At 43.0% G+C, this 20,745-nt stretch overlaps 1 protein-coding gene across 1 annotated transcript in view; it reads left to right on the top strand.

Annotated features, from left to right (window-relative positions):
* LOC311229045 (dynein light chain Tctex-type 3-like) overlaps positions 1 to 20,745 on the top strand; it is a 40,758-nt gene that overhangs the window by 6,009 nt on the left and 14,004 nt on the right. The window contains exons 2-4 of the mRNA XM_084315049.1: positions 3,041 to 3,082; positions 4,493 to 4,616; positions 10,476 to 10,553. Of these exons, the coding sequence (XP_084171175.1) occupies positions 3,041 to 3,082; positions 4,493 to 4,616; positions 10,476 to 10,553 (244 nt within the window). The remainder of the gene's footprint in view (positions 1 to 3,040; positions 3,083 to 4,492; positions 4,617 to 10,475; positions 10,554 to 20,745) is intronic.

The following is a 20,745-nucleotide window of genomic DNA, read 5'->3' as shown; positions in this document are numbered from 1 at the left end:
GAGGCTGTATTATTAGAAGCAAGCGAGACTGATTATCTTTGCCTAATATTTCCAACCGCTTTGATAACACACAGCCGTAAAATAATGTGAATCACTACCCACCTTCAAAACCGCCCTCAAAGAGCACATACGGGAGGCTGCAATTCGAAACTGGCCCCCGGTAAATGTCCCAACCCTTCCTAATGTACAGTTTGCTCCCCCTCGGATGTATAGTTTCTGTTAGGATATTTGTGTATCTTGTTGTCATAAATGTAACAGTACTGTATATCTGTACTGTATGTCGTAAATGTCATGATATATATCTGTATGTTGTGTATGTCATAAATGTCATGATGAATTGAAAATGGGGGACCCTGATGTAAAAAACAAGACGAAAGTCTTTCACTGTTCTGCATCCCCTTAACAATTGTGTGTATTGAGCCGTACTGTATTGTACCCATTCTGCAATCTGTTAATAAAATGTCAAACCAATAAAATGTCACAATCAAACCATCAAAACAGACACACAAATAATGCGCTCAACTCAGTCATACTAAGCAACCAATAAAATAAAATAAATTTGAATCTGGTTTTGCTACAGTGGATGCAGTTGAATACGAGAAACCCCTGAGCCTGAGCAGTTGCTACTGCTACCAGTGGTGGTGAAGGAGGCAATTTCCACCCTACATTGTAAAGCGCGTTGAGTGTCTAGAAAAGCGCTATATAAATGCAATTAATTATTATTATTATTGAGGCTGATTTTTGGACTGTAATAACAACCTGAATAGACTTTCTTTTCACCACTTTTTTAGCTCTTTTTTTTTAGCCCTACTTTTATTTGTTATTTATTTTGTCCGTCTTTGTTTTTAACACGTATTAATTAATTGTATATATTCTATTGTATTAATTGTTTTAATGGCTGTTGATGCTGTGATGGACACCTGAATCTCCCCTCGGGGATAAATAAAGGTTTTTAATTAAATTCAATCATTAACCAAGAACAGACACGAACCATTGAGCTGTACTGTACTGTACCCATTCTGCAATCTGTTAATAAACTTTTCAATCAATCAATCAATCAAACCAGGTTGATAGGCAGGCTTTACACGCACAGGGAACGCACCACATTACAATCCGGGCCAACACAAAGTAACGCTATAACATTCTCGCGATACACACCCCAACACAACCACGTACAGTCAGTCTGCACTGGCGCTATATATTATTAGTAATGATTATAATGTTACTATTAGATTTGGGTACCGAACTCTGTACTTTTAAGGGTACAGACCAAATGACATCGATACTACAGAGTACCGATTCACGCTAGATCAATCGGTAGTACAGTGCTTCTCAAACTTTTTCTGTCAGGCCCCCCTTTGGCGGACCAAAATATTTTGGCCCCCCCCCCCCCCCTCGCCCCAACAAAATAGTCATGAAATGGGCCATGTTTAAATGTATTGAAATAACACCAATATCGTGACCTTTCAAATTGGCCCTATATTTTGTTTTCAGAGCTGTCATGGATGAAAAGCCAGCTTCACACAGATACTGTATGTGGTGCTGAATGGTATCAACACCTTAACTGCTGCATCATGAGATACTTGGTGGGCCATGAGATGAGATACTTGGTACTCAGCACCACACTCTGAAACTAGCTCTCCAGGTGGTATCAGATGAGATTTCAAAGAGTTTGGATGGAGATGTGTCAGGAAGCTTTGTCTCAATGTTGTCTGTAAAGGTTTTTTTTATCCAGAGTAACTTGGTGATCCTTTTCTGTGTTTTATTAAATAATGATTTTCAGATTTTGAGAAATGGTATTTTCATGGAGAACAGTGCAGCTGCAACAGATAGCACTTTAGTGATAATTTTCTGTAATCCAAAAAAAAAAAAAAACGTTTTTTTTTTTTTTTTTTTTTAATATAAATCTCAAGGCCCCCCCTGTCATGCCTCTGCGCCCCCCCTGGGGGGCGCGCCCCCCACTTTGAGAAACACTGCGGTAGTATAAGTATAAGAATTGTTCTTTGATAGGGAGGGGGGTTATAATCTGAGGGGAGAACACAATTTAAAGGTGCTAAACGTACGCACTACCATGAGAAAACACTGCATCTCGATATGTGGAGTGAAACTGTGGAACAGTCTAAATGTGGTGCTAAAGCAATGTCCAAACATGAGACAATTCAAACTGATGTATAAGGAAATTATGTTCACAAGGTACAGGGATGAGGAACGGACTTGATATTCACGGGTGTTAAATTTTTATTTTGTTTTCTATTTTATTTTATTTTATACATATATAGTTTTTGTTTTTTGTTTTGCATATATATATATATTTTTTTTTTCTTTTTTATGTTTAAAATAGTACACTCATTTGAGTAGTGGAAAAGGGGTAGGATTAAATAAGTGTATACTTCTTCCTACTCCTTTTCGAACATGCAGATTGAGTTGTTTTGCTTTTTTGTTATTGTTTGTTGTATTCATTGCATGTTCGAAATAAAGACTTCAAATCAAAATCAAAATCAAATAAGAGTGTAATATACTAGAGAGGGAGCCTTTTCCACAAATATATACTGTATTACTGTCCAGTCTCTTGGGTCTTTGGAAAGACCAGACGAGATCAGAGGAGTTTGATAATATTTACCGAGGAGGCCAGATAATGTTGATATTTAAACATTTACAAACATAATATGATAATTTATTTAGTGTGGTGTGTTACAACAGTAAATAACTAAATGTTCTAAATAAATAACAATGTTGAAGTTGCGAAGTTTGGACAGTTTATTATTATCTTTTAAATTTTTTAACGTTTGATATTACAGAGAGAGTTAAGTACAGAAGAAGAAAGGTACCCTTGGGTACCGATACTAATTCCAGGAACTGGTTCTGGTACTGGTATCAGTTCAAATGTGAACGGTACCCAACCCTAGTTGCTATACAAATGACCCATTGAAATCACAGACCTATTTTGAAATAGGTTGTACGTTGTAGTATGATTGGAAAAAACCCATCTCTGCAGCTCCAGTCTCATAGGCGTCTTTGTTTCTCCTGTCTCTTGGTGCAGGTGGTCTTCAATGCGGATGAGGCCAGCCTCGCGGTCAAAGAGGTAACTACGGCTGTTTTCTTTCTCCCCATTAAGTTTTTTTTGGAAACATCACACGTGCTGCTGAATCCCTCATACATGCCTTCATCTCCTCCCGCCTGGACTATGCTAGATCCTAATGTGAAACACTATGCTTATGGCAGATCAATCAGCATGGATTGTCTGTAAACTTTAATACATGGCAGTTTGGTTTGTTAGAACAGACTGTAATCTTATGCTTATGGCAGATCAATCAGCATGGATTGTCTGTAAACTTTAATACATGGCAGTTTGGTTTGTTAGAACAGACTGTAATCTTCACTTGCTTATGGCAGATCAATCAGCATGGATTGTCTGTAAACTTTCACTTGCTTATGGCAGATCAATCAGCATGGATTGTCTGTAAACTTTATGCATTGTTGTCACTTGCCATATCTTACTATGCTCGCTCATGCCTGTATTTTTTTATGTCCGTTCTATTTTATAATTTTTATTTTATTTTTATTTTACTATTTTTAAACTGAATCATTTTAAACTATTTTTACTATTTGTGTTACTGAAAACTGTAAGCGGAGAGCCTATTGGGATGCTAGATCCTAATGTGAAACACTGTGATTCTACCTGTCTATCTTTTTATGCTCGCTTATGCCTGTATTTTTTACTGTTGTGAAGCACTTTGAACTGCAACCTCTGTATGAAAAGTGCTATACAAATAAAGTTATTATTATTGCAACTCCCTCCTCACTGGCATCACCTCCCGCTCCCTCCATAAACTGCAAATGGTCCAAAACTCAGCCGCCCGCCTCCTCACTAACACCCGGTCCCGAGAACACATCACTCCTGTCCTCCACTCTCTCCACTGGCTCCCGATCAAACACTGCATAAACTTTAAAACACTACTCCTCACCTTCAAATCCCTCCACAGCCTGGCCCCCCCCTACCTGACTGATCTCCTTCTTCCCTACCGCCCCACCCGTTCCCTCCGGTCCTCCACTGCCTCCCTCACTGTCCCGACATCCAAACTCAAAAACATTGGTGATCGGGCCTTCTCTCGCACTGCACCCCGACTCTGGAACTCCCTCCCTCAGTCGTTCAGAGACTCCCCTACACTCTCCACCTTCAAAGCTCGCCTCAAAACCCACCTGTTCTCCCTTGCCTTCAACCCCCCCCACCCATAACCCCCCCCCTCCAACCCGATTGATGTCTGTCTCCTGTCGCTCCGTCTTTTTGTGCTATCCCATGCTGTCTTCCCCTGTTCCCCCCATGGTCTCATGTTCCTTTTTCTTTTTGTTTTTGTTTCTTTGTTTTTACTTTGTTCCCAACTACTGTCAGCGACTTCGGGTCATTGAGAAGCGCTATATAAATCAAATGAATTATTATTATTATTATTACGTGTGTTCGCATTCTTCTCACCCCCATGTTTCTGGTCTCTAGTGTATTGAAGGTGTTGTCGGAGGAACAGACTACAACCAGAATAAAGTGAATCAGTGGACCGCCAGCATAGTGGAGCACTGTCTCACTCAGCTGGTCAAGCAGGGGAGGCCATTCAAATACATAGGTAAGGTAGGCCTGTCCCATACTACGGAAAACTATTCTAGTGACTCGTTCAGCATGAGACTAAAACAAGTCTTGCCGACTGTGCAATACAACCATTTAGGGTCTCTGTATACGTGCTTTCAACATGCGTGCGAGTAGACAAGCGGCAGCGTTGTGAAGAGCGTTGTTCATATACTTGTATATACGTGTATTTTGCGTTGTACCTGGGGGTTTGAAAAGCCTATCCACTAAATCAGTGGTCACCAACCTTTTTAAGCCCAAGATCACTTTTTTTTTTTTTGGTGAAGGCAAGATCTACCTATTGAAGCGTTGAAAGAAAAAGACAGCCAAGATTGTACTTTAAACTAAATTACTTTTATTTGCCTGTATTCTAATTACATGCAATGCTTTGGTCCAACATTAAAACGTCAAAGTAGAACTATTATGTACTTTCTCAGTCAGTGCTAAGTGCAGTCATCTTATGCAGCATCACTTTTCACATCAAAACAAAAGTAGAACTGTAATGTGGACTTTCTCATATTATTAACATTGACAAACATATTTACAATTAGCATTTTATAAAGTAGAACTGTAATGTGTACTTTCTCAGTCAGTGCTAAGTGCAGTCAGTGCTAAGTGCAGCATCAGTTTTCACATCAGAACAAAAGTAGAACTGTAATGTGGACTTTCTCATATTATTAACATTGACAAACATATTTACAATTAGCATTTTATAAAGTAGAACTGTAATGTGTACTTTCTCAGTCAGTGCTAAGTGCAGCATCACTTTTCACATCAAAACAAAAGTAGAACTGTAATGTGTACTTTCTCAGTCAGTGCTAAGTGAAGCATCATTTTCACATCAAAACAAAAGTAGAACTGTAATGTGGACTCTCAGGGTAAGATACATTTTTTTTTTTTTTTTTTTAATTTTCATGGAAAGATCTACAGGGACAGTCTCAAAGATCGACGGGTTGGTGACCACTGCACTAAATGGTAAAGCGCTTTTATCCAAAGCGCTTTACAATATTGTTCCTCACATATTCACCCATTCACTCACACATTCACACACCGACGGCGGAGGCAACCATGCAAGGTGCCAACCTGCTCATCGGGAGCAATTAGTGTGTCTTGCTCAAGGACACTTCGACACGCTACCCCAGGAGGAGCGGGAATCGAACTGGGAACCTTCCAATTACCAGACGACTGCTCTACCTCCTGAGCCACTGTCGCCCGTAGGGGGCAGAATCAGGGCAGAATCCTCCCTAGAATTATAGAAGAAGAATATCTTCCTTGTGAACTATCCAAGTTCAAGTTCAAGTTCAAGTTCTTTAATAGTTGTCATACAGAAGTACAGAATACTTTCATACAAAATGCTTCTTACTGTTACGCTCCAGAGACTGTGCTAGACAAGATAGTATCAAATAACATAATAACATAATATAGCATGAATTTAGAAGAAGAAAATGAGGTCACAGTGTTCGGTATAGACATATGTACAATGTTCTGAGTTACCATATAATATACAATACACAATACTATGCAGTGTACTAATGTACAGTACTATCTAGTGCAAAGCAGAAATGGGATGAGGTACAATTTTAGGTACAATTTACAGTAAGGTGTACGAGTTGTAGTGCAATCCTTCATCCATAAATATAAAGTGTGGGGAGTGGGTGCTACAGTGTGTTTGTTTAAAGTGGGTGTGTGCTATAAAGTGTGTGGAGTGGGTGCTACAGTGTGTTTGTTTAAAGTGGGTGTGTGCGTGTGGATGTGTGTGCTATGTGCGTTTGGTGGTTGTTGTTGTGTAGTGTTCATTCATTGTTCGTTTAGCAGCCTGATGGCCTGGGGATAGAAGCTACTTCTGAGTCTTTCTGTGCTCGCCTTGAGACTCCTGTATCGCTTGCCTGACCGCAGCAGTTCGAAGAGGCAGTTGTTCGGGTGACTGGAGTCTTTAATGATTCTCTTAGCCTTGCCCTTGCAACGCTTGTAGTAAATGTTCTGGAGGGTGGGGAGCCCCCCTCCAATTGTGCGTTCGGCTGAACGTGTCACTCTTTGTAGTCTGCTTTGGTCTTTTGCAGTGCTATTCCCAAACCAGGAGGTGATGTTGCCGGTCAAGATGCTCTCTATTGTACATGAGTAGAAGTTCTTAAGGATCTTCTGGCTGACTTGGAACTTCCTTAGGCGCCTGAGGAAGTAGAGGCGTTGTCGTGCCTTCTTCACCACACTGTTAATGTGTGTGGTCCATGTCAAGTCCTCGGATATGTAGGCTCCAAGGTACTTGAAGCTGTTGACTCTCTCAACCGGTGCCCCGTCGATGCTGAGGGGGCTGTAGTCCTTGACCCCCGACCTCCTGAAGTCCACAATCATCTCCTTTGTTTTGCTGACGTTCAGGGAGAGGCTGTTTTCCTGGCACCATCCCGCCAGGACCATGACCTCTTCCAGGTAGGCCCTCTCGTCGTTGGCAGAGATCAGGCCCACCACCACTGTGTCGTCAGCAAATTTGACGATTGTATTGCTACTCCGCTGAGCCACACAGTCGTGTGTGTACAGGGAGTAGAGGAGGGGACTCAGAACACAGCCCTGGGGGGCCCCTATGTTGAGGGTGATGGATGAGGAGGTGCAGTTGCCTGCTCTCACCACCTGGGGTCTGCCAGTCAGGAAGTCCAAGACCCACTGGCAGAGGTCATAGCCCAAGCCCAGGTCCCTGAGCTTGGCTATGAGTATGGAGGGGACTATGGTATTGAATGCCGAGCTGTAGTCGATGAATAGCATTCTCACATAGTTCCCCTGCCTCTTGTCCAGGTGTGATGCTGCTGTGTGCAGCACATGGGATATGGCGTCCTCCGTGGACCTGTTGGGGCGGTATGCAAATTGCAGGGGGTCCATGTTGATGGGGAGGGAGGAGCAGATGTAGCCCTTTACTAGCTTCTCAAAGCACTTCATGGCTATGGAGGTGAGAGCTACAGGGCGGTAGTCGTTGTAAACATGGCGACATTCGAGGAGGTTATGTTGAGATCACTGCAGAAAAAGGCCTCGGACCTGTTTTTCTGTAGCTTTTCATGTTGAGTTTGAGTGTTTAGCCTGTCCCATCCGTGTGTAGCTTATTGCCAGCGGAAGAGTGCAAGAATGCTTCCGCATTCGTCACCGCACGCCAGTACAGTAATGCGCCTTTCCTTTCGCCCCGCTCAGACAAATGCATGTAGTACATTGCAACACAACGCAGCATTTCCGCGTACATTGCAACGAATCACTTGGAGTTTGAAAGTGATATCAGAAGAAACTACTCAACCTCGGCTGTCTTTAACTATGCGTGAACACAACACTCTAACTTACCATGTTTAGATGGGAGCATGTCTATGTTCCCCGGGTCCTATGTTCCCCGGGTTCTATGTTCCCCGCTTTGATTGATTGATAGATTGAAAACTTTAGACCACCAGCCCTGATTCCAAACTCTAACCTTAACCAGTTCGAACGAGGGCCTAAGCTTAACCGTTCGAAACAAGGCGGACATTAATAATTAATAAAATAATAAAAAATTATAAATTTTTCAATCTATTAATCAATTAAAGCGGGGAACATAGAACCCGGGGAACATAGGACCCGGGGAACATAGGGATGATCCCGTTTAGATAATGAAGTACTCAACCTCTACTGTATTTAACTATGAGTGAACACAGCACTCTAACTTATCATGTTTAGATAAGTACAGTTGACAGCTGCGTTAACGTTACAATGTGTTGTGTTCACTCATAGTTAAAGACAGCCGAGGTTGAGTAGTTTCTTCTGATATCACTTTCAAACTCCAAGTGATTTAGATCCAAAACATTTTCTAACACAGATTCATAATGGTTCTTCAGTGCAAGGGTTCAATTTACAATCAATAATCCATTGTAGGAAAATCCAGAACACTGTTTAGTCTGTGACGACGCGTCGCGATAATATACATGTATATTCCATAGTAAAGTACAGTTGACAGCTGCGTTAACGTTACAATGCGTTGTGTTCACTCATAGTTAAAGACAGCCGAGGTTGAGTAGTTTCTTCTGATATCACTTTCAAACTCCAAGTGATTCGTTGCAATGTACGCGGAAATGCTGCGTTGTGTTGCAATGTACTACCTGCATTTGTCTGAGCGGGTCGAAAGGAAAGGCGCATTACCGTACTGGCGTGCGGTGACGAATGCGGAAGCATTCTTGCACTCTTCCGCTGGCAATAAGCTACACGCATCCCATCCACACTGCCCCCTACTGTTGACACGCTTCATTGCATCTTTCGGTTGCGTAGTGTTAGCCTAATTTCTGAGGACATGCACAATAAGATAAGATATTCCTTTATTGATCCCCTTGGGGAAATTCAGGCATCATAGCAGCATGGGGGGGAGGGGGGGAGGGGTACAGGTAGTAAAACAACACAGTATACAGGTAGTAAAAGACAACACAGGCAGTGTAAACAATTTGATCAATATGGTCAATATAATTTACTAGCTGAGGAATATTCACATTATTCACAGTGTCACATAAGGTGCAGTATGCATGAGGTAGTGTTATAATTTACTATCTACTGAGTATACATTATTCACAGTATCACGGTATCCACTGAAATATACATTATTCACAGTATCACAGTATCCACATAGGGTGCAGTAAGCCTAAGGTAGGGTAGTGTAGGTTGTCCTCCTTGGGTTCCTATAAGTCCCAGGTCAATGTCTGGTAGCAGTCGCTGTCGCTGCCCCCTGTTGTGGAGCCTGGAGGCTGCTAGTCGCTGCCCACTGTTGTGGAGCCTGATGGCCGCTGGTATGAAGGACTGTCCGAGGCGGTTAGTTGAGTGTCGGGGGGGGAATGAGTCTGTGGCTGAACGAGCTTCTCATCTTGACTAGCTCGTCGTAGAGGGGGTGGTAGGGGTTCTCCATGATGGCATCCAGCTTCCTTATCATCCCCCTCTCTACCATCACCTCAAGTCTAGGTAGCTCGACTCCCACCACGGAGCTAGCCTTCCTCACCAGCTTGTTGAGCTTGTTGGTGTCCCTTGAGTTGATGTAGCCTCCCCAGCATGCCACAGCATAGAAGAGGATGCTGGCCACAACAGACTGGTAAAAAGACTGCAGCAGTTTGTTGCACACATTGAAGGACCTGAGTCTCCTCAGGAAGAACAGCCTGCTCTGTCCCTTCCTGTAGAGGGCCTCTGTGTTGTCCGACCAGTCCAGTTTATTGTTCAGGTGTACCCCAAGGAACTTGTATGAGTCCACCATCTCCACATCCACCCCTCGGATGGAGATGGGAATCGGGGGGGGCCTCTTCTTGCCCCTCCGGAAGTCCACCACCAGCTCCTTGGTCTTACTGGTGTTGAGTTGGAGGTGGTTGCTGTCGCTCCACCCCACGAAGCTCTCCACCAGGGCTCTGTACTCCTCCTCATCATCGTCGGTGATGTAGCTTACGATGGAGGAGTTGTCTGAGAACTTCTGCAGGTGGCACCCGCTGGAGTTGCGGCAGAAGTCTGAGGTGTAGAGGGTGAAGAGGAAGGGTGACAGCACAGTTCCCTGGGGGGCGCCGGTGTTGCTCACCAGTACGTCAGACTGACTGTCCTTTAGTCTGACGTACTGTGGCCTCTCAGTGAGATAGTCCTTGATCCAGGCCACCAAGCCGTGCTCCAGCTGCATCGCATGTACAGTACGCTCCATAGGAATGCAGAATATGTGGGCTCTGCCCTCTTGCAAATGCATATTTAAATACAGAGACGCATAGTCACCTCATGGACTAAGAGGGGTCAGCCCTGGTAACTAGCCTTTGGTGTGGATGGGAGATCACGTTGTAATCATAGACTTTGTATTGGAAGGTGAATGTGGGATGTGAATAACGGTATTCTCTCTTGTGTGTTGCAGTGAACTGTGCCGTCATGCAGAAGAGTGGTGCTGGTCTCCACACAGCCAACTCCTGCTACTGGGATACTGCTACCGATGGTGAGGCACATCATTCACTCCTCACTCCTGGTTCAATTCATATCCACGTTGAACACAATATAAATTAACTGTGATATAACATTTTCTAAATATTTCAAATGCACACAAGAACTTGAGAGAAAGTTAAACACTGATGCGCACAAGCTGAGCTGAGGTGCGGTTAGGTGGGCCAGGTCTATCAATCCACTTTCTCATCAAAGGCGTGAGGGGTGGCTATACTAATGCGCAAAAATATCCCATTCCAACATATATCTACTGTACCACAGCCGATCCCAATGGCCACTATTTGATTGTCACGGGCAATATGTTATCATTTCATGTTACCCTAAATTTATATGCCCCAAACTTTGAAGACCCTGGTTTTTTCCGAAGTGTTTTTAACCTATTACCTGACTTGTCAACTATACATCTAATAGTGGGTGGAGATTTTAATTGCATTCTGGACCCATTTATGGACAGGCACTCTTCTCGTCCAGCCACTCCTCTTAACTCCACTACAGTATTAAATAGGGGTGTAACGATGCATCGATTAATCGGAATGCATCGATTATAATGTGACGATTCAGCTGCATCGATTTGAAAGTGTTGGAATAGATTATAATCGAAATTAATAAAAAAAATGTGTTTAATGTTTTTTTTTATTATTATTGTTTTTATTGACCTATAGTCCATTCATGCTGATCAGTTCCCCCAGCCACATTTGTGTATTCAAAATCTTTTGGGGAATTAACTGATATAAAATTAATCGAATCGAATCAAATCGTGGTCAAATGAAGAGATTTTATGATGCATTGAATCGTTGCCTGAATAATCGTAATAGAAATTAATCGTTGTGAGGTCGCATCATTACACCCCTAGTAGGGGTGGAACGATACGCATTCGAACCGTACACCGTTCGGCACGACCTCCACGGTTCGGCGCGTCTGTATTGTACGGTTCAGGCCGGGGATGCGCAAAAAAAAATAACTTCATTTTGCACGGAGGCGAGAGAGGTGCCGCGCTGGCTGCAGCAGGTGCTAGTCAGTTTGTGGAAATGGCAAGCGAAATATAAATCAATCGTCATTACAACTTTAAAAACATAGCCATTAACATTACATAGGCCTACACACATCTTGCCATAACGTTAGCAGTTTGTACAACACAACGCACGTTTTAACTATGGTAGCCCGCCAGCTAATACAGCCAATGAAATGTTACTGTAGCTACTACTAGCTGAGGAGAAAATGGGAGTCTGAGAGGCGGGGTGTTGAAAGACGATGATAGGCGTTTATTCAACATCCAAGAAGGCTAACATACAACTGTGTTTACTAACTCCAACCGGGACTATTGTCGCTTTTCCACTGCATGTTATTAACTCTTAACGTTAGAGCCGAGAAGGTCTGTGACGCTAAATTGTCCGTGCGGTCCCCCAACCCATAGATAGTTCCAACTCACCGAATTACGTTAATCCACCACAGTTGCACTCTATTTAAATAATGTTAGTCTAAATAAATGTAGACAGATAATGTACGTATTTTAAAAATAGAATGAACAGAGCAGTGTTGTTTTGAAACAGTACAGTGTGTGTGTTAGTTTGATGTATGCTGCAATTTATATTGATGGCCTTCTAATTTGTTTATTTATTTATTTTAAATAACAGTGACACTTTTCCTTTTGATAAGAAATCCAGCCATATTCCTTTCATTGTATTTCAAATACTGCACTTTAATTTCAAGCGGAAAACTAATCTTTCCATTAAGAACTGACAATCAGGGAATTTAAACATTGTTGACATCTAGTGCTGGCTGAGCATATTGTTTGTTTGCACTAAGACAGTTAATACTTTGACAAATGTAGCCTATATTTTTCAGTCAGTTCGGTCTTTGTGTGCCAAACATTATTTAAGGCAAACCACTAGGGGTGTAACGGTACGCGTATTCGTCCCGCGAATTTATGGTACGGCTGTCACGGTGCGGTACATCCAGCCATACGGCGAATACGTCTCAGATGACAAGCGGACAGAATTAACAACAGCGCGCACTGACACTCGGCTCTCCCCTCCTCCTCTCCTGTTTACTACAGCCTATTTGTCCCTAAAACAAAACCATGATGAATTAATAAAATGTTTAACACAGCAGGGTCATTACAATTTTGCAGTTTTCTTTAGTTTTCTTGTTCGCCCAATAATGTTAACCAAAAGACACACACGCGCGCGAACACACACGTCAACCTTTTCCGGCGGATCGCGGAGTCTCACAGCTGATCGGAGAAAAAATAAAAGCACAACATACCACCAGATCATCTGAGCTCCTCTCCAGTTGCTGCTCCCTGCTACTGTGTTTAAATCCAAAATATTGATAATCCTCTGCCATTGTTGTGTAACATGTCGTCTGTTCTCTAGTATTCTTCAGTCTCGGCTTCACATGAAGTTAAATCCTCTCTATAAGTGAAACTGAAACTAAATTGTTGTTAAAGGTGCAGTAGGCAATTAATTTACTTGTGGATGCCTGAACACAGAATTACACCAGTATCACTGACTACTACGGCAAGCCTATAGAATATTATTATATTTAATTATAATAATTATTATAAATATATAATAATAATTATAAATATTTTTTTCCTGTTGTACCGAAATCGTACCGAACCGTGACCGCAATACCGAGGTACATACTGAACCGTGGCTTCTGTGTACCGTTACACCCCTACAAACCACTGTAAACCTTTATTTAATTTTTTTTAATAAATGAGAAGCATGTTTAGATTTTTGAGTGTTACATTTTTATTTTTTTTATAAAAAAAACAACGTATATCGAACCGAACCGAAAACCGTTAGCCCAAAACCGTGATACGAACCGAACCGTCGATTTTGTGAACCGTTCCACCCCTATATCTTTAATTTTGAAAAAAGGTAAAGAGGAAAGTGACCCCTCCTCGTACCGCCCTATTGCCCTCCTTGGAAACAACTTAAAGGTGTTCACCAAAATTCTAGCTAACAGGCTCAATAAATGTATAACGGCCATAATTCATCCTGATCAAACCGGCTTCATTCCCGGGTGGTTTTCTTTTTTCAATGTTCGGCGACTACTGAACATCACATATGGCAAATATAAAAAAGATATAAACACAGCTATTTTGGCCCTTGACGCACAAAAAGCTTTTGACCAAGTTGAGTGGAACTATATTCAGTCTGTGATAGAGAGTTTGGTTTGGGCAGGGACTTTGCTTCGTGGGTTGCAATGCTATACTCTCACCTCACTGCATCAGTCCTGACCAACTGCAATAAATGTGAGACTGTTGTTCATTGACTACAGCTCAGCGTTCAACACCATAGTCCCCACCAGACTGGTGGACAAGCTGATCGAGCTGGGTCTGAGCTCCGCCCCCTGAGCGCCTGGGTACTGGACTTTCTGAGTGAAAGACCCCAGGCGGTCAGGGTGGGGGGTCAGACCTCCAACACCATCACCCTGAGCATCGGGTCCCCCCAGGGCTGTGTTCTAAGCCCCCTGCTGTACTCACTCTACACACACGATTGTGTGGCCAAGTTCAGCTCCAACTCCATAGTGAAGTTCGCAGACGACACGGTGGTGGTGGGGCTGATCTCGGACAACGACGAGAAGGCCTACCGGGAGGAGGTTGAGGTACTGGAACGCTGGTGCCAGGACAACAGCCTGCTCCTGAACATTGGTAAAACCAAGGAGCTGATCGTGGATTATAGGAGAGGACAGCAGGAGACACACATACCACTGATGATTAACGGGGCTACCGTGGACAGGGTGAGCAGCTTTAAGTACCTGGGGGTCCACATCTCAGAGGATCTGACATGGTCAACACACATAGACACAGTAGTAAAGAAGGCGAAACAGCGCCTCTACATTTACATTTACATTTACATTTAGTCATTTAGCTGACGCTTTTATCCAAAGCGACTTACAAGTTCTGTACGACAAGCCATCAGGAAGAGCACAACTCTATCAGCTGAGTAACAATGTTCATCAAAGTGTTGAGTGCTACAGTGTAGGTTAGTTTATTAGGACAAGTGCATGACAGTATGGTTAGTTAGGGTTAGATTTTTTTTTTTATTTTTTTTTTAATTCAGATAATGGTTGAAGAAGTGAGTCTTTAGTCGACGGCGAAAGATTGGACCACCTGAGACAGTTAAGGAAGTTCAGAGTATCGGGGAAGATACTCCAGTCCTTCTACTCAGGAGCTGTAGAGAGCATCTTGACCGGAAACATCACTGCCTGGTATGGAAACAGCACGGCACAGGACAAGAAGGCCCTACAGAGAGTGGTGCGCTCAGCCGAGCGTACCACGGGTATTGCACTACCTCCCCTGCAGGTTCTATACAACAAGAGGTGCAAATCCAGAGCCTGCAGGATAATGAAAGACCCTCACCACCCCAATAACAGCCTGTTCCAGCTGCTGAGGTCAGGCAGACGCCTGCGAACCCCAGCTACTAGGACAGAGCGGCTTAGGCTCAGCTTCTTCCCCCAGGCCATCAGAGCCCTGAACAATGAACATTGAGTTTTGATTGATTGATTGAAAACTTTATTAACAGATTGCAGAATGGGTACAATACAGTACAGCTCAATACACACAATTGTTAAGAGGATGCAGACCAGAGAAAGACTTTCGTCTTGTTTACATCAGGGTCCCCCATTTTCAATTCATCAGGACATATATGACATACATGACATACAGATAGTCAGTACTGCTACATCTATACATTCATGACATACCAGATTTGCAAATACAGTACTGTTTGTGATACAGAAGGAGTCAAGAAAAGGGAGTATATACATTTGACGTAGAAACTGTACATTGGAGGAGGTTGGGTGGGGGGGGGTTGGGTGCATTGGGATATTGACAACCATACTGGGTAATTTACATTGGAGGTGGTTGGGGGGCGGGGGGGGGGGAGACACACTGTATAAACAAGCAAAACAAGCAAAACTGTACATTGAGGGGGGGGGGAGGAGACACTGTACAAACAAACAAAATTGTACATTGGACTATTGACAACCATACTAGGTAAATGACTGTACATTGGAGGGGGTTGGGTTAGGATATTTACAGGGGCCAGTTTTGAATTGCAGTCTCCCGTAGGTGTCCCTTGAGAGAGGTTTTGAAAGTGGGTAGTGATCCACATTCCTTTACAGCTTTGGGTAGGGCGTTCCACATTGATGTGGCATAATTGCGAAACGTGTTTAGTCCCTTATTTGAGCCGAATCTGGGTTTAACATGATTTGTGGAGCTCCCTCTGGTGTTGTGATCGTGGTATTCACTGACCTTTGGGAAGTATTTTGACATGTACATGGGTACCTTGGTCGTGTAGTGTATCTTGTAGACCAGGCCCATTGCAAGTTGCTGTACTCTGTCGTCTACTCTAAGCCATCCTAGGTTGTCAAAGTGGGCAGGGGTGAGGTGGGTTCTAGTGCCACAGAACACTGAACTATCCACACACAAGCACACATGAACACACGCACGCTGTGCACGCTCACACACTAGCAGCCACTTAACACTTTAACATGAGCGGGCACACACTCATGCCGCACACACGCACACTTATGGCCAAAAGGAAAGGCCACTTTAAATTAGAATAACAGGAACAGTGTATTGCACTACCAAAGCTACCTAGCATGTCCTATATGCTCTGTAAATAACTATGTACAGATACCGAGATGTCACACCATGTTACCTGTTACCTGTTTATTGCACAATGTTGTTTTTATTGGATTCTATTATATGTTGTACCACTGTATTGCACATCGTTGCGGGCAAGACCACCCGCATTTCATTGTATACTTGTATGCCGTGACAATTAAAACTCTTGACTTGACTTGACTTGATAAATCACCACCCTTTGCCCTTAACCGTAGTACACGCCAAGGCTGCCCATTATCTCCTTTACTCTTTACCATTGCAATCGAACCCCATCGCCATTAGCATTAGAAACCACCCCTCCATTACACCTGTGAAACTAGGTGGAATTGAGCACTACATTTCTTTATACGCAGACGATGTGATTGTTTACCTGTCACGCCCAGAAGAATCTCTACCGCCTTTATTAGACCTTGTTGAAAGATTTGGCAGACTCTCTGGATACACTATAAACTGGCAAAAGAGTGAATTTATGCCACTTACTGATGGCCTGAATTCAGGATTCCTCCAGAACCTGCCCTTTTAGAATTACAGATACAATTGACTATCTTGGAGTTGTTATTCCTAGGAATCACAAACTCCTGTATAAATGAAACTATGAACCAATGTTAGAGACATTTAAATGTAATGTAGAGAAATGGAGAATTCTCCCATTGTCTATGATAGGCCGTATTAATGCAATAAAAATTGTCACTTTACTCAGGTTTTTATATCTGTTCCAGAACCTGCCAATTATTTTAACAAAAGCATTTTTTAAGACCATTGACACTCTTATGATGCCTTTTATTTGGGGATACAAAACACACCGTATTTCCAAAAATCACCTGTGCAAGCCTACAAATATGGGAGGCCTTGCCTTACCCATGTTTCAACACTACTACTGGGCAGCCAATGCAAGAGCTCTGGTCTACTGGCAGGACTCATACCCTGGTGAGACCACCACTACCACCGCTGCATGGCTGGCCATAGAACAGAATGCTAGCAGTATCTCTCTCGCAGCACTTCTCTTTGCAACAAAAAGGTCCCTTGGGGCCGCTATAAGAGACAACTTTATGATAAAGAACTCATTGAAAATATGGTACCAGATCAGAAAAGTCTTTAAATTACCAGAGACGTCGGTCTGTACTCCCATCTGCCATAACCATGCTTTCCCCCCTTCACAATCAGACCACATTTATTTCAAATGGAAGGAAAAAGGAAGTCTCTATAGAAAGCCTTTACATAAGGGCGGCTACGTGGTGCAGTGGGCAAGGCGCTCACCACGAATACTGGAGACTGGGCTCGAACAGGTACGCCTCCCTGTTCGAGCCCAGCGCTCCACATTGCTTTCAGTTTAGCTGGTCGTCCGCACTAATACACATTGGCAGTATTAGGGGGAGGGAAACTGATGGGTGGGGATCGGGCGTTGTGGACAGCGACTCCTACAGGTCGGTTGGTGCGCCTGCGCAGTAGAATCAGGAAGCGACGGAGGCGGGGCCCCTCCAAAGCCCAGACCCCTGACGCTGAAAGATCGAGCCGCGCAGGTGGAAAGATGCGACTGCTGTTACCTCGAGTATCGGAGGGGACTCGTGCTATGTATGACTTAGTCCACATTGCAGCCGGCTTGTGGGAGGCATGAAACAACGTTCAAAGACGGGAGGGTTGAATTGGATGATACGAAAAATTGGGATGGGAGAAAAATAGAAAATGGGAGAAAGTGGATACAAAAAAAAGAAAGCCTTTACATAGATGGTCATTTTGCCAAATTTTCCCAACTCCAGCATAAATATTAGGGGTGGGAATCACCAGTTTCATCATGATACGATACGATATCGATTCTTTGGACAACGATACGATATTTGCCGATATCACAAAGTCTCTCACGATACAATACGATTAGATTAGATTCAGGTGCCTGCAATCGATATGAGATGATATCATATGCCCATTTAACACAATCAGTAACATTTAGATCAACTAAAAAAAGGTAACGAAAATATCATTTGACATTTGTATTTTTGAGCTCTTCCAGACATTTAAAGGAAAATCAATCTATTGTTTTGAATACAAATAGACCCCCTGTTCACTGTAAAGTGCCACGTTTTGATATATTGAGCTTTAAACTTTAAGCTCCATTTTTTGGAACTCAAAACTCACAACCTAAAACCCCTCCCTACCTCCCTCTCCCAAATGTTCCTACAACAATTTGTTGATGTTGCATGATCATGTATAGGCCTACATTTATTATGTATTATATTGTTTATGTTTAAATAACATTTAAACATCAAACTCCTCTGACCTCATCTGGTCTTTCCAAAGATGCGCGCACACACACACACACACACAGAAAGGGAGAATGCTATGCTGTAACGTCTACACACACAGAGCTACTGCTGTTGTTCTTAAGCGGATATGAGACTCGCCACAGGATTTTCAAAATAAGAGTATCGATATGAATCGATCTTATTACATTGCATCGATCCGATTCGATCGTTGATAATTACATCGATGTATCGATCTGGATCGATGTATCGTCCCACCCCTAATAAATATGAGCCCCCCCCCCCACTAATTTCTTTCGATATTTACAAATTAGGAACTATGTTCGTTTAAATATTCCAAATTTTGAAACGTTTGATTGATTGAATTGATTGAAAAGTTTATTAACAGATTGCAGAATGGGTACAGTACAACTCAATACATACAATTGTTAAGGGGATGCAGACCTGAGAAAGACTTTCGTCTTGTTTCCATCAGGGTCCCCCATTTTCAATTCATCATATGACACACGACATACAGATAGACAGTACTGCTACATCTATACATTTATGACATACCAGATTTGCAAATACAGTACTGTTTGTGATATTAAAAAATCCAGAAAAAGAGTGTATATACATTTGACATAGAAACTGTGCATTGGAGGAGGTTGGGTAGGTGGGGTGGGGCTGTACATTGGAGGTGGGGGGGGGGGGGGGGGGGGGGTTGGGTAGGGGGACACACACTGTACATTGGAATACTGACATACATTTGACATAGAAACTGTACATTGGAGGAGGTTGGGTAGGTGGGGTGGGGTTGGGTGGGGTTGTACATTGGAGGTGGGGGGGGGGGGGCAGTTGGGTAGGGGGGGGGCACTGTACATTGGAATACTGACAAAGCCATGCTTGGTCTTTATTGTACAACTGGGTTAGGACATTTGTAGGGGCCAGTTTCGAATTGCAGTCTCCCGTAGGTGTTCTTTGAGTGTTTTTGAAGGTGGGTAGTGATTCACATTCCTTTACAGCTTTGGGTAGGGCGTTCCACATTGATGTGGCATAATTGCGAAACGTGTTTAGTCCCTTGTTTGAGCCGAATCTGGGTTTTACATGATTTGTGGAGCTCCCTCTGGTGTTGTGATCGTGGTATTTACTGACCTTTGGGAAGTATTTTGACATGTACATGGGTACCTTGGTCGTGTAGTGTATCTTGTAGACCAGGCCCATTGCAAGTTGCTGTACTCTGTCGTCTTGCCGCAGTATTTGCCCGCGTCCACCTCTTGCTTGATGTGGTCGTTCAAATAGAGAAGACACGTGTCAGTGGAGTGGGATGTTCTGAAGCCAGATTGGAATTCGTAGATTAGATTTTTATCCATGAGGTACTTTTCGACCTGTTCGTATACAATTTTTTCCATGACTTTCGAGATGGATGTAAGGATAGAAACAGGGCGGTAGTTGCCTGGGTCTAATTTGCTGCCCTTTTTGTGCAGGGGTGTTACTCTCGCTATTTTGAAGTCCTTGGGGACGTGTCCCTGTTTTATGGAGAGGTTTATTATGTGTGTGATGACTGGGGTGATGAGTCTCTGAGGAATTTGGAGGGGATGTTGTCATGGCCAGTGGCCTTGTTCGATTGGAGGGCGCTCAGTTTATTGAGTACCTCATCTGTGGTTACCATTTTCAGTTTGAAATCGTCTTTGTGGACGCCTAGGTTCTTGTAGTATGCTACTATGTGTTCTACCCCATACTGCCCTGAGTGGGAGGGTAGTTTGTTTACCAGTGTTGTGGCTATGTTTGTGAAGAAAGTGTTTAAGTAATTGGCTACATCCAGTTTGTCTGTGATGAGCGTGTTGTCCGTCTTTATGTTTATGTTTGAGAATCTGGTTTTAAGTTTTTTACTGCAGCCTAGTTGATTATTGAGTAATTTCCAAAGTTCGCAGGGTTTGTTTTTGTTTTCCTCAGTTTTGTCATTGATGAATTTTTTTTGCAGTTTTTATCATGGAGTTTACGTAATTTCTTAGTCTGTTTCTTTCTAGTTTGAGTTCAGTCACGTGGGCTTGGAGTTCACTGCTCGTGCTTTTGGTAAGCTTTGACTGACTTTTACGAAACTCTGAGCATTTTTTGTCTCTGGCTTTCATAGCGGTCAGTATTTCAGTGTGCATCCACGGCTCAGTGCGATTTTTTACCCTGGTGGTTCTTAGGGGGGCCATGTTGTTTAGTATTGTTGAGAATTTGGTTTTGAAGCCAAGCCAGGTTTCTTCAACCAGTGTACCATTGAGTTCATCTGACCAGTCCAGGCTCTCCAGTTCAAGGTT

This window comes from Notolepis coatsorum (genome assembly GCF_963971535.1).
Source record: "Notolepis coatsorum genome assembly, chromosome: 5".
Classification (NCBI taxonomy): Eukaryota; Metazoa; Chordata; class Actinopteri; order Aulopiformes; family Paralepididae; genus Notolepis; species Notolepis coatsorum.
The sequence above is the reverse complement of the archived record's forward strand: the minus strand, read 5'-3'. Positions and strand labels throughout refer to the sequence as shown.